Raw genomic sequence first — 14,511 nt, forward strand, 5'->3', positions numbered from 1 at the left:
AGGAAAGACATTAGGGTCCTGTACATTGCCCTGTTTGTCCATATCTTATGTGTTCTTCTTATATGGCCTCATGGTTCCTAATAACCTCCCCTCAGACAAGAAAGGAAGGACCACTGAGGACCCTTGGGAGAAGCTGGGGGCAGGGATCTGGAGTGATAAATGCAGGAAGCTGGGACGTGAGGATGGTAAAGATACACAAAGATGTGCAAGTGGGAGGAATGCAGAACCTTCAAAACACGCAGTTGAGCAGGCACTGAGCGCTGCCCTTAGCAGGGGTAGGCCTGGGTGGGCAGCAGGGTGTTGGTTCTATGGGCCAGCCTCCCCCTGACTCCCCCTTCTCCAGCTTCCCACCATGTCCCAAATGTCAGGCCTCAGTGGGAAGTGAGCAGGCCCTAGGGGGCCTTCTTTATTTCCTTCTACTTGCCCTGCCCTCCATCACCCTCCCCAGTCCACTGTGCCTCCTGTCTGTCCCCTCTGCCCTGGCTCCCCACTGGTTTCCATTTCTTCTCCCCTTCCTTTGGGGCTCCAGCAGCTTCTGAAATGTCATATTTCAGCAGGAGGGGAACAGGCAGTGGGAGCCCCACGGCTGGCTGTTCCTCCCCCCACTTCCCCTCCGCCCCTCAAGCTCTCTGCATTGTTTACTTTCCCAGCTCTGTCCCTCTCTTGCAGGCACCCCTGAAAGCATCTGGTTTCTCAGGCATCCCATTCTATTTATTCTCCCCAGCTCTTCCCTCATCCTTGTTTCTCCCCACCCGCTTCTGCCCCTGAATGTCTTTTTTCCCAGTGCACCCGCCAAATGTCAGAGCCCAGCAGGAGGGCATGAATCCACTGAGCCAGGACCCCCTGGGGGTCTGTCCCTGTTCTCTCCTGTTTGTGTGTCTCTAGCCCTGAAAAGAGAAGAGGGAGGAAAAAAAAAAACAAAAAAAACTAGCAGGTGGGAGAGGGAGTTTGCAGAGGTGAGGGAGGACTTTTCATAATATGGCTTTCAAGAGGCTGTCTGGGGACTTGGGGAAAATTTATTCATATTCCTGCAGACTCTTTTCTACTCACAGGTGTTTGGAGCATAGAAACCTAAGGAAAAAGGGAGGGAGGGGTCGTTGAGGGAAGGTGGGCTAGGGGGTGTCTGAGGATGCTCTGAGAGGAGGGAAGGCAGTGTTTGCATGCACACTGGCAGAGGGCGTGCAGGAGAGGGTGTGGATAAGGTGCCAGGTGGGAGGCAGAGAAGGGTGTTTCACGAATGAGGGGAAAGGAGACTCAGGAAAGAGAAGAAATGGGGATAATGAGAAAAGAGATTGAGCAGGGGGATGGGTAACTAGGCAAGTGACTAGGTTGTTGGAGAAAAGAAGAGAGTAGGAGTTGCAGGGAGGGGAGGAGCCCTGGGGGAGCTTCCCATCACCCCCTCCATCCTCGCCCTCGTGCAGTGTGACCCAGGCCAAGCCACCAAGTACCTGTACGAGCTGCTCTACAACGACCCCATCAAGATCATCCTTATGCCTGGCTGCAGCTCTGTCTCCACGCTCGTGGCTGAGGCTGCCAGGATGTGGAACCTCATTGTGGTATGCGGGGCCCTGAGGGCCAGAAGGTGGGGCTGTCCCCTCTTGGGCCATTTACAAAAGAGGGGGGTGTATTGAGGACCACAGTGGCCACGCTTCCAAGATCAGAGTTCTTTGGAGAACTGAGCTAGTTGGCCTGCTAGCAGCAGTGGTCTGACAGGGCTGCAGCTGACCTGCTCACCATCAGAAGGAATGGAAGGCAGATGAATGAAAGGGTACCCTGAGGGAGGGGGCTTTTGAGAATCACTTTCCCTTGGGCAGAAGTAGGGAAGCTTGGCGAGAGTGAGGGAGAGAAGCCCAGAGGCAGGGAAGGGTGGAAGGAGCTCTCTTAGTGAGGCTGCCAGGAACACACTGGGGCAGAAGACTGTCCCTCCTCTCGTAGCTTTCCTACGGCTCCAGCTCACCAGCTCTGTCGAACCGACAACGCTTTCCTACCTTCTTCCGAACTCACCCATCGGCTACACTCCACAATCCCACCCGGGTGAAACTCTTCGAGAAGTGGGGCTGGAAGAAGATCGCCACCATCCAGCAGACCACTGAAGTCTTCACCTCGGTGAGGATGGATGGGGTGATGGGGCCCTGGGCTCAAATCCCAGCCCAGAGGGATGCGACACGGGATTCCTTCTGGGGCGAAGACCTTGGTTCTTTATCAAGAGAGGACACATTCTAAGTGGGTTAAGTGCATGTTCTTCCTGTAACCAGAGGAGTAAACCAGCTGGGTTTTCAGGACCCTCTCCAACTTTTTGATTTTAGGTCTTTAATTTTTCCCTGCTTTGATGTTCTATCCCCCAGACAGATAGATTCCAAGCAACCCAGTTCTATTAAGTAGGTTCATTTTAAAGTTGAAATAAGATGAGGGAGAGAATATGAAACTAGAACCTGGGGAGGTAGTAGATTCCAGAGGCACTCCAGGGGAGGTGGTGGGCGTGTGTGATGGGAAGAGAGGGAATAGAGAGAGAGCCAGGGGGGAGGGAGAGAAGAGGCAGACAGACACAGGCACGCACATGGCTGGTAATTGACGCGGAGGTGTAGACGGAGGTGCAGACGTGCAAGGAGAGGTGGAGGGGGAAAAGGGAGACTTGAGGGGGGTAGAAAGGAAATACCTGGCTCTTTACCCGAAGAAGACAGTCTGCTCCCTCTCTTTAATTCTATTCTTGGGGTCCTCTATTCACTCTCGTGTTCGGTGACTCTTTAATCCTCCCCCAACCTTCTCAGTGACTCAGGACATTCTCTGATCCTTTTGTCTATCTGCCCACTTGCCTCTTGAGGTTGACATCATCCTGCCTAGACCAGACCCTGCCTTGTCTTTTCCTGGTTCTTCTATTTTCCTTTCCCCAATTTTTGCTGTCAGGCAGGGGTGAGGTGATGGGGTGACTTCCCTGGACTCAGAGCCTCAGGAGGGATTCACCAAGCACCTTCCCAGTAGGGAGCCATGTCCTAAAACCCCAGAAGCTCTCCTTCAAACTCTTCCCACAGGGGACAGAGCTGTTGGTTTAGAACCGCTCTTCCTTTGTTCTGAGTATGTGGTCCCCAGGTGACACCTCCAGGATTTACTCCATTGTGCACCCTGTGCTTTCTCTGTTTGTTCCTCATCCCCTCCCAAGACTCTGGACGACCTGGAGGAGCGGGTTAAGGAGGCTGGAATTGAGATTACCTTTCGTCAGAGTTTCTTCTCGGATCCAGCTGTGCCCGTCAAAAACCTTAAGGTGGGCTAGTGGAGGCTGGTGGGCCCAGCCTGTAAGGGTCTGGGTGGGGGGAATAGTGGTGGGTGGGAAAAGAGGCAGACAGAGATGGGTTGGATACTTTTTTTTTTGGTATTGAAATATAATTGACACACAATGTTGTATAAATTTAAGAAGTGCCGTGTGTTGATTTGATACATTAATCTATTGCAATTTGATTACCATCATAGCGTTAGCTAACACCTGCATCAAGTCACATAATTTTGATTCTTTGAGGCAGAAGCATCTCCTGGGGAAGGTTAGCTTCATCCTGTAGTTGACATTTATCCACTACTCATCGAACAGAACCCTGCACTGAGTGCCTTGGGACAGGAAGTCAAAGCTGTGAAACTGCTTGCCTTGGCCCCTTCCTGCATCCCTCAGGAGCTCTGTTCTCTCTCCATTCCATAGCGCCAGGATGCCCGGATCATCGTGGGACTTTTCTACGAGACTGAAGCCCGGAAAGTTTTTTGTGAGGTGGAGTTGGAATCTGAGAAAGGAGGGGCACTGGGTGGGCTCTTTGCCTTGGGTGTCTCTTGGGCTCTCCTCTTTGCCTCTCTGAGCAAATGATTGAAGGATAGGATTAGTATGAAATTCCTGTCTGTTGGCTCTGACTCCACATCTTGGCCTCTCCCACACGTGACACTCTCTCCAGGTCTCATTTTCCTATCACTTTGTGTTTCCAGAGGAGCCGGAAGAATCTCATCTTTCCTGTCTGGCTGGAAATGGCCATTCAGAAATAGAGGCTGGGAGACACTTAGAAGGAGAAGTAGTTGAACCTTCCCTATTACCCCCAGACTTGTAGATTTGTCTTTTCAATGCTCTGCTTTTCTCTGAATCCGAAGAGGCTGAATAGTGTCATGTCAGATAAGACAAAGAAACGAAACGAAGACCCAGCCCCACTCCTCCTCTGCACTCAGGTGTACAAGGAGCGGCTCTTTGGGAAGAAGTACGTCTGGTTCCTCATCGGGTGGTATGCTGACAATTGGTTCAAGATCTATGACCCGTCCATCAACTGCACAGTTGACGAGATGACCGAGGCGGTGGAGGGCCACATCACCACTGAGATCGTCATGTTGAACCCGGCCAACACTCGCAGCATTTCCAACATGGTGAGTGTGTGAGGACTTAGAAGGTGGCCTCTGGGCAGGAGGAAGGGACTGAGGGAATCTCTTAGGTGGGGAGCAGGTATGGGACTTGGAGGTTTAGGAGGGCAAGGGGCCTCTGCTCACCCTCAACTTGTGCATCGTGTTTCCTATGGATTCCATTTCTGCCGTGACTTCCTTGGGCAGGAAAGAGGGACTGAAGAGAGTGGTACATTCAGTGGGCCCCTGATGAATTGCAGGGCTGTTACCATGGAAACAAGGAGCAGTTGGCAAGAAGTCAAATGAGGGAGAGGTATTAATGACAATATAGATGCTGCATCTGCCAGCACACCTTTGTAGGAGCGCTGTTCTGGGCAAAAATTCATTTCATTTTCTTGGTTACTTCAGAATACTTTAGAGTTGCTTAGTATTCACTCTTGATTGATACTCAATTAGCTTGGCTCCTGATGCTTTTTAAAAAATGATTTTCTTTTAGAATTTTAAATGCAGAAGGGATTTTTGAAATCAGTTAGCCACAGATAGCTGGTTATTGACAGACCTTGGGCTAAAAGACACACTGGTTGATGTGGGAACCAGCCTAGAGGTGAGGGGCACAAGTGGGTAGGGTGTGGTGTGGCAGGGAGCCTCCTTTCTGGTTCAGGACTGTATTAAAGAGTATGAGAATCTTGGCTGAGCTTGATAGGGAAACCTATATGTCTGCTTATTATTCAGGTATAGCCCCAGATCTGGAATACCTGCCTTGGAGAACATTCTAGGAGAGCGTGAATGACTGTAAAACCACATGAATATCTTATTTATTTTTTGGCCACGCTACAAGGCATGTAGGATCTTAATTCCTGGATGAGGGATTGAACCCATGCCCCTTGCATCAGAAGTGTGGAATCTTAACCCCTGGACTACCATGGAAGTCCTGAGAATATCTTATTTTTAAAACGCTGTAGTAATAATCACTTTTATATAGTAAACCAGGAGCTTAGACACATGATCTCAGTGACGCTCATAGTGATATTCTGATGTAGATTTTTCATTTCTATCTTATAGACAAGAAATTGAGACTCAGAGAGGTTAAGTGATTTATCACAGGTCACCAGCTGCTGAGTGGTGAAGCTGGAATTGAATTCTAGTTGAATCTAACTCTAAACCATCTGCTCTGTCACCTCCCATGGAAAACCTTGAAGTCTCACTAAAAAGCTTGCCCTTATATCAGCTAACACTGTTTAGCAGATGACAGTTCTTGAGCAAGAGAGAGATAAGATTGAGGAAGTTTATTCTGGCAGTGGATTGTGATGTAAGGGTCAGTTGCCATGTGTACTTTAATCATGGATACTGTCCTATGGCATATTCAAGGGATCTTCATTGAAAAATTATGATAGAAAAATTCTGCCAGGTTGTTTCCATGTAGATCACCTGAGAGGTGAGTTGTCCTGAGACTCTAGGGAAGTAAAGGAGGTGGTAACTGAAGCCAGAAAAGCTGGTTGGTGCCCTGAACCCAGGACCTGCCAATAGTGCCTTCTGCCCCTCTGCCCTGATAGGAAACAGGGATTTGCATGGGGGTATATAGGCCCCTGGGCTTTTGAGTTGGAGGATCTCTTTCTGACTCTTGGTCTCTAGAGAAAGATGGTGCCTGCCTTTGAGATCTAGAGGTATTGCTAGGCCTGCTTGGGAGCCTAAAATGCCAGATGAAAAGGCCAAGATTTTTCAGAGTGTAGAAGCCATCTTAATAATTAACTAGACACGAGGTTACAGATGGATCAGATAGGACCAAGAGAAGTGGATCAGAAGCAAGGATGGAGCCTATGACTCAGAACCGAGTAGATTTAGAAGAGAAGCAGAGTTGCCTTCTCTCTGTAAGGAAGGCCTTACATTTAGATCAATAGTTCTCAAACTTTAGCCTGGATCAGAACCATGACTGGGCTCTTTCCTTGGAAGTTTCGATTCAGTGGGTCTGAAGTGGGACTGGAACTTAATACATTTCAACAAGTTCCCTGGGATATTGATGCTACTGGTCTGGGGACCACACTGTTTTTCAGAGGTTGCAATATTTAGGGGAAGTTTTGGTTGTCACAACTGATTTCTAATGAGTTGGCCAGGAATACTTCTTTTTTTTTTTTTTTTTTTAGGAATACTTCTTTTTAAAAAATATTTGTTTGGCTGTGTTGGGTCTTAGCTGTGGCATTCAAACTCTTAGTTGTGGCATGTGAGGTCTAGTTCCCTGACCAGGGATTGATCCCCAGCCACCTGTATTGGGAATGTGGAGTCTTAGCCGTTGGACCACCAGAGAAGTCCCCAGGAATACTTCTAAATAACTTACAATGCAAAGGATCATCCCCACAACAAAGGATTATCCTGCTCAACATGTCAGTAGTGCAGAGACTGAGAAATTCTGGTTTAGAGAAAAAGTTTTTAGGAGCCATACATGGGAGAGTGGATTAGAGTGGTTTTGGAAAAAAACAGCTCCAGGATGGAGCCGTACTAGAGCTCAGGTATGAGGCAGTATACCTGGGGATAAGATATGGGGACGTCTCTGGCATTGCAGCGGTTAAGACTCCATGCTTCCAGTGCAGGGCGGGAGGGTTCGATACCTGGTCAGGAAAATAATATCCAACATGCCTCCAGGAGCGGCCAACAAATAAAAATTAAATAAATAAATAATTTTAAAAAGAGTCTGGGAAATTAAAAAAAAGATTGTCAGTAAATTCTGGTTGGGATAGAGAAGTTGGGTACAATAGAAAATAAAAATCTACCTCAGGATATACATTTTAGATCACCATTGTACATCTATTCTCACATATAGAGACTGCCAACAGGGCTGTTAAAAATTTAGGATCATACATTGGTACTTGGGTAATCTATTAATAGTTCACTAATTTCTATGGGTTTTGCAGAATTTTTGTTCTTGTTGTTATCTTTAAGTTGCCTTATAACATTTCTATTTGAAAATGTATAGCCATCATTGCTGACCCAAAGGGGAGAGACTTTTTGGTAATTTTAGTCCTGCCTGGGGGCAATGGTGCTCCCCGTATCCAAGTGTGTTAGTGGTGGTGACCTGAAGCCAGGGGGGTATGAAGATCATGAGAGTGTCATGCAGAGCAGATGATTCCCTTCCTGTCTGAGTGATTTTTGGATGCAGGGTTTACTTTGAACTGAAGGCTGGATGAGCTTGGAGGCTGACAGGTTGCTCAGGCTAGTTGCTATCTGCTGAGCAGGTGCTATTGGAGAGAGATATTCCAGTTTACAGGGTAGCTGGAAGCGACTGGACTTTGAACGGATTGGAATCCTGGCTCAGCCATGTGCTGGCAGCATACCTTCAAGCAGGTGAAACTGTGTTCTGTGTCTCAGGTTCCTTGTCACTTACTAAAATGAGCATATATAGTATTTACCTCATTGGGTTATCTGAGGATTAAATAAGTTGATATATGTGAGGACAATAATAAGAACAATGTAAATATCGGCTATAATTATGATTAACATCATTCTGTATAAGAAGTGATATTAATGAAACACTTCAACACAAAAGTATTAAGAGGACTCGGTGATTTGAAAGAGTCTAAGGTGATGGCACCCTACTCCAGTACTCTTGCCTGGAAAATCCCATGGACGGAGGAGCCTGGTGGGCTGCAGTCCATGGGGTCATGAAGAGCTGGACACGACTGAGCAACTTCACTTTCACTTTTCACTTTCATGCATTGGAGAAGGAAACGGCAACCCACTCCAGTGTTCTTGCCTGGAGAATCCCAGGGACGGGGAGCCTGGTGGGCTGCCGTCTATGGGGTTGCAGAGAGTCGGACATGACTGAAGTGACTTAACAGCAGCAGCAGCAGCAGCAGCAGCAAGGTGATCCTAAGGTTTCAATCCTATATACTGGGGAGTGTTGGAAAAATAAAGCTTATTCTTAGATATTTTTAATTTGAGATTACTGATTATATAGTTACAAATGCCTTAGAGACAAAGACTCAGGACTTGAAATATTGAGCTGGAATTACAGATTTGAATACTGGTAACAATGATGAGGTTGAAAGAGAAAATGTAATGTTATACTCAGCATTTTATAATGTTGTAATTTCATCCTTATAAAAACTTTTCAAGGTAGTTAATATCACTCCCATTTTAAAGCCGAATAACTCCATGTGCTGTGCTTCGTTGCTCAGTTGTGTCTGACTATTTTCAAACCCATGGACTGTAGCCCGCCAGGCTCCTCTGTCCATGGGGATTCTCCAGGCAAGAATACTAGAGTGGGTTGCCATGCCCTCCTCTAGGGGATCTTCCCATCTCAGGGATCAAACCCAGGTCTCCTGCACTGCAGGCAAATTCTTTACCGACTGAGCCACCAGGGAAGCCTGAATAACTCCATAGTTAAATCTAATAACTTGTTTGAGATTAAATAGCAGCTTGGTGGATTATTTGGAATTAGAAGACATCTTTCCGTTTATCCATCCAATGGACATTTTTCTTAAAGATGGTTTTTTGAAAAATAATTTTATTTATTTTGGCTGTGCTGGGTCTTCATTGCTGTGTGGGCTTTCTCTAGTTGTAGTGAGCAGGGGCTACTCTCTAGCTGTGGTGAGCAGGGGCTACTCTCTAGCTGTGGTGAGCAGGGGCTTTCTCTAGCTGTAGTGAGCAGGGGCTACTCTCTAGCTGTAGTGAGCAGGGGCTACTCTCTAACAGTAGTGAGCAGGGGCTACTCTCTAGCTGTGATGTGTGGGCTTCTCATTGTGGTGGCTTCTCTTGCTGTGGAGACAGGCTCTAAGGCATGCAGGCTTCAGTAGATGCGGCTCCCAGGCTCTAGAGCACAGGCTCAATAGTTGTGGCACACGGGTTTAGTTGCTCCTCGGCATGTGGATTCTTCCTGGATCAGGGTTTGAATCCATGTCTGCAGCATTGGCAGGTAGATTCTTTACCACTGAGCCACAAGGGAAGTCCCAAAGATTTTTTTTTTTTTTTTTGAAGCAGTTTTAAGTTCACAGGAAAATTGAGAGGAAGACGCAGAGCTTTCCTATATGCTCCCTGCCCCACTCATTCGTAGCTTCCCCCATTATTGGCATTCCCCACCAGAGAGTTTACAGCTGATGAACCTATACTGCTATGTCATTAACACTCAATGTCCATTGTTTACAGAGGGCTCACTCTTGGTGGTGTACATTGAGTAGGTGTTGATAGGTAGATAATCATGTTTCATTGCCTTCATCTGTAGACACTTGTTGTTTGTCCAGAGTAGGGGGGGGCACAGTGCTGGATGCTGAGGATTAAGAGCAGAAGAGACCCTGGTCCTGTCCTCAGGAGGAGCAGAGCGCAGGCCTGCCTGTCTTCAATCCTGGGCTGTTTCCGCCTCACCACACTGCGCATCCTCTGCATTTCCCATTCCCCCGTGTCTCCAGAAAGCTGACTAGAAGGGAAAGTAGGCGGGGCATCTGGAACAGAGATTCATATTTATTCTTCATTCATCTATTCATCCCTTCATTAGAGTATGTATGTATGTTGGTCTCCCGCATTGCAGGCAGATTCTATACTGTCTGAGCCACCAGGGAAGCCCATGTATATATGTTAACACATTCCAAGTCTAAACAGAGCTGTGTGGTGCCCCTGGGTATTAGCTGTGCCTTGTCAAGAGGTGGACACTGAGCCTTTCCTGGTATGGTTTCTGGGAGGTAAGGAAGGGCAGACATGATTTTCCCCATTATGTGGAAGACAGTTCCAAAAAAGGAAGCAATTTACTTGCAGTCATTTAGGTAAACAGTGTTACTGCCGGGTATAGAAATTCAGCTCTCTTCATCCATTTCATGACAGAGTTAAAGGAGCTCTTATTCTTTTTAGCTTTCTTGGAAAAAAAAGATGTAAGGTTGGGAGGGGTGTGGGTAGGGATTGAATAATCGACTTCAAACGTGTGAAGGGTGTTTCTGCAGCCCCAAGTCTTCTGAAAACCATCCAAGAGACAGTGAACTGAAAGCACACGAGGATGGCAGGAAGTTAGCACGCTAAAGAAAAATCTTTTTGGTTGACAGAGCGAGGAAGGCTGTGGTGTCACCTTTTCTGGGCTCTTTCAGACTTGGAGGAGCTGTTAGTTCCTGCGTCAGCTCTGTTGGGAGAGTCTGAAGGCTGAGAGAACACCAGTGCTGCAGCTCCTCACTGGCAGGGCCACATCTCTGCTTTGCTCTCTCTGCTTTCATTTCATTCTCTCTGCTGTTCATTATGCAGAGCATCTATTTATTAAACTTCTTTGCTTGCAGTTCTGAGCTTGCAGCTGTGCACACTAAGGCCATCAGAACCAGTTAACCCCTGCTCTAGTCTAGTGGCTTCTGATCTTAGATGCGCATGTATAGTTAAAGATGTTGAATGTACACAGGCTCAATCTGACGGCTTAAACACAAATCATCCATTCAAGTCAAAGTGTCAGAGCCAGACTCCGAAGCCCACCGCACTCCAATCCTTTCGACCTGTTCTTCCCTTCCTAGACGTCCCAGGAGTTTGTGGAGAAACTGACCAAACGACTAAAACGACACCCCGAGGAGACGGGAGGCTTCCAGGAGGCACCCCTAGCCTATGATGCCATCTGGGCCTTGGCACTGGCCCTCAACAAGACGTCCGGAGGGGGCGGCCGTTCGGGCGTGCGCCTGGAAGACTTCAACTACAACAACCAGACCATAACTGACCAAATCTACCGGGCAATGAACTCCTCGTCCTTTGAGGGTGTTTCTGTGAGTTACAGCAACCCCTTTGCTGACCTCAGTCCTCCCATCCGGAGAGACCTCTCTGAGGTCTCTCTGGAGACATGCCTTCTGTCTCAGTTACCTCTCTGCAATAATCAGTCTCAGACCAGGGAAGTAGGAGCCCCCAAGCCAGAAAACCCCACAGAAGTCTAGAAGAGCAATGATACATACCATTTCCTCCAACCTCTCCCCTCACTTTTCTCAGTCCTGATGTTTATGAGTCAGATGAAAATTACAGGATTTTAAAAGAGGAAGCAGCCTGAAAGGTCCTCTCCTTATTCCTCTTAAAGTGGGGAAATCAGCATCCAGAGGGACTTGGTGACTTGCTCAGGTCACACAGCCAGAGGCCAGGTCCCCTGGTGTTCCATCTGGGGATTTTTCCCATTCAAATCTCCTGGGTGAAGCTTCTTTTCCAAAGAATAATGTTTCTAAAATCTAGGGTATGGGCATCTGGGGTATGTCCTATATGCAGGCAAATGCCATAAATAGAATTCATTCAGAAGCTCAATTACTTCAAAAACATAAGGATTCAAAGAGGCCCTGATGTTCTCATTTCGCTCTTGCTTTTATCCCCTTTGCCTTCCTCCACATGTTTCTCCCCCTCAGGGCCATGTGGTGTTTGATGCCAGCGGCTCTCGGATGGCATGGACGCTCATCGAGCAGCTGCAGGGTGAGCATGGGGATGTGGGGGGATGGGGAGGTCAGTGGGGGGCCCAGGCTGGGGCTGGGCTAGGATACCATCTGGGAAGAGAAACCTGGGAGACATGAAGACATTGCCTTGGTGCCTCCCTACCTCCTGCCTGCTCTTCCATGTTCCCCAAGCTTTTAAATAATGATGATACTGATAATAAAAAGCTTAGCGATGGGTGAATTTCTTTGAGTTGCAGTGGTTGTGCATGCAAATTGAAAACAACCACTCTTTTCCCCTAATGGCCCCCATTTTGATTTGAGAAATTTCCCTCTGGTGGGTGACTTGAGGGGTTCATGACTTGTCAGTGGCATATTCGTGGACCCAAGGAAAGCTGAATCTAGGAAACATGCTATTTTAAAGGGAACCTATTGCATTTCCTTGATATGTAAACAATTAGCTCTGATTTTTCTGCAGTATATCTAGTTTGGCTCTTCTAGATGGTGTATGCTTATAACTTCCCACAGTGAGGTATTTGCAAAACTTGTGAATTAGTTTTTCAACTCCACTCCACTCAGACTCTTAGAGCAGAGCCAAAAGAACCAATTCTTGGCCTCTTGTGAAAAGTTTCTTTCTTTTCCTTCTCCCAACCTCCTACATCCTCTCAGATCTTTATAACCAGGACAAGAACGAATAGACTTCAGCCACGGTCCAAGGGCTGTGAGTTGGCTTTAGAAGAAAAAGTTATGGTAACTGGGGCAGCTCTAGAAATCTTAGGAGTGGCTGAATTTCACTTTGTGGCTTTTTAAGAGGCAGATGCAACTTGTGTGAGAAATTAGAAGCCAAGTCAATGGATGAGAAATTTCTAAAATTAAAATGAAAGCCTCTGGGAAAATAGATCTTGTGATTCTATCAGGAGAGGAAGAATAAGCAGAAACATGTTTAAAGATTTTTAAGCCAGAATCACAGTGAGAGGCATTTTTCTGAGGTGTGAGCCCGTGGAATGGGCGGCAGACATCCTGTGCAGCGCTCTTCACTGAAGGGTTTAAAGCATAAAAGACATTCTTGTTTCTTTGTGTGGGCTTCCCTGGCGGCTCAGCGGTAGAGAATGTGCCTGCCAGTGCGGGAGACATGAGTTTGATCCCTGAACCGGGAAGATTCCCTGGAGAAGGAAATGGCAACCCACTCCAGTATTCTTCTGGGAAATCCCATGGACAGAGGAGGCTGCAGGCTGCAAGTCCATGGAGTCACAAAAGAGTCAGACATGACTGAGTGACTAAATAGCAATTTCTTTGTGTTGCCTTGGAATCTACCCTATAGTGCTTTTCAATCAGATCACTGTTTCAAGTGGCCCCCAGATCCTTCCAAGTATCCTTTGGGGGCTCAGGTGAAGGGAGAATCAGATAATGACCATAGAGATCTACTTTAGGGAAGTGGGAGGTTGAGAATGCTTGGGATCAGCTCTTCACCTACCTGTGGTTACCTCTATCATCTGTCCAGGTGGCAGCTACAAGAAGATTGGCTATTATGACAGCACCAAGGATGACCTTTCCTGGTCCAAAACAGATAAGTGGATTGGTAAGTGGATCTTGTTTATAATTTTCTTTAGCCCTTCTGAACCACTGATGAATACTATGTTTGAACGAGGGTGGGGTGGTTGGTACCATGGGGTTGAAATGTCCTAAGGAGATGAACCAGGGGCTGGGTTTCAGAGAAAGGGAATAAGACCTTCAAGATGTGGGTAGGAGACTGGTGTATTTGGAGAGGGTATAGGTGGTGGGTAGCAATGCATTTTTAAAAATAGTACATTCCTGGGATGACTGGGGATTAGGTCCAGGGGGTGGGAAATGAAAACTGCATTTGGCTTTCCCAGATGTTCTGGTGACCTGATGTATCTGAATCAGTTACTTCAAGCCTCAAGTTGCCTCTTAGGTTTCTTAGGAAGACGGTTGCTTAAATTATAGGAGAGGATGTAAAACCTCATTTAATTGTCTTCTGTTAAAATGTGCTTTTTAAGGAGAGAAAGGAAGAAATTATATTCTTTGTGTGCTTGGTGGGCTAAATAATAGGAAGTGGGAAAGATACTCAAGGTGGGCAAAATGAGGACTCTATTGATCAAAAAAAGGCTTGGTGTCTTCAGGAGGGGGAAGGGCACAGCCATGGGAGACAGCTGCCATCTGCCCTACCCAGCTGAAATCTAGTAGTTCTCAGCACTGCTGGAGTTCTGAATTTTTTTTTTTTTATAATTTGAATTTAGGACAGTGTTCTGTATTGCTATAAATGCTGCATGGCCTAAATTATGCTTTTTTTTTTTAAAGCTCAGCAAATTGAAATTAGTACCTCCCCCTCCTCTCCCCGTTCCCCCCCCACCCCCCCCACCCCCTGCTTTCTGTGAATTCTGTGACAACTTTGAGCTTCCCTTTAATAATAACTGAGAAACACCTTTGGGACTATCACCTGGCCAGGGTTAAAATCACAGATCAGTTTTTTTTTTTTTTTTTTAAGAAAATTCCTCCAGAGGTTAGGAGGCCAGACTCTATTATGAGGCACTTTAGCTTCATGACTCTATGACTGTCTTTTGCAGCTTCTGATCTGAGTTGTAAGAGACCTCATAAAAGTTATTTCTTAGTATCCCCTTCTTTCCCTTCCATTTTTCTTTCCTGAAAGATGAAAAAACACAAAGAACAAAAAGCAACAACAAAAATACTACAACTTTGGTGATACAGCTCAGCCTCTAGTTCCATCTTCTTGTCTCATTTCTGATTGCTTCCTAAGAGCCAGAGAATCAAAGAGCATTTG

At 46.7% G+C, this 14,511-nt stretch overlaps 1 protein-coding gene across 3 annotated transcripts in view; it reads left to right on the forward strand.

Moving 5' to 3' along the window:
• GABBR1 (gamma-aminobutyric acid type B receptor subunit 1) overlaps positions 1 to 14,511 on the forward strand; it is a 29,556-nt gene that overhangs the window by 7,585 nt on the left and 7,460 nt on the right. For all 3 annotated transcript variants that reach the window (XM_060403752.1, XM_027959103.3, XM_042237349.2), the window contains 8 exons: positions 1,422 to 1,556; positions 1,936 to 2,106; positions 3,158 to 3,259; positions 3,686 to 3,751; positions 4,195 to 4,386; positions 10,830 to 11,072; positions 11,691 to 11,754; positions 13,213 to 13,290. In XM_060403752.1, coding sequence (XP_060259735.1) covers positions 1,422 to 1,556; positions 1,936 to 2,106; positions 3,158 to 3,259; positions 3,686 to 3,751; positions 4,195 to 4,386; positions 10,830 to 11,072; positions 11,691 to 11,754; positions 13,213 to 13,290 — 1,051 coding nt within the window. The remainder of the gene's footprint in view (positions 1 to 1,421; positions 1,557 to 1,935; positions 2,107 to 3,157; positions 3,260 to 3,685; positions 3,752 to 4,194; positions 4,387 to 10,829; positions 11,073 to 11,690; positions 11,755 to 13,212; positions 13,291 to 14,511) is intronic.

Source organism: Ovis aries, chromosome 20, assembly GCF_016772045.2.
Source record: "Ovis aries strain OAR_USU_Benz2616 breed Rambouillet chromosome 20, ARS-UI_Ramb_v3.0, whole genome shotgun sequence".
Classification (NCBI taxonomy): domain Eukaryota; kingdom Metazoa; phylum Chordata; class Mammalia; order Artiodactyla; family Bovidae; genus Ovis; species Ovis aries.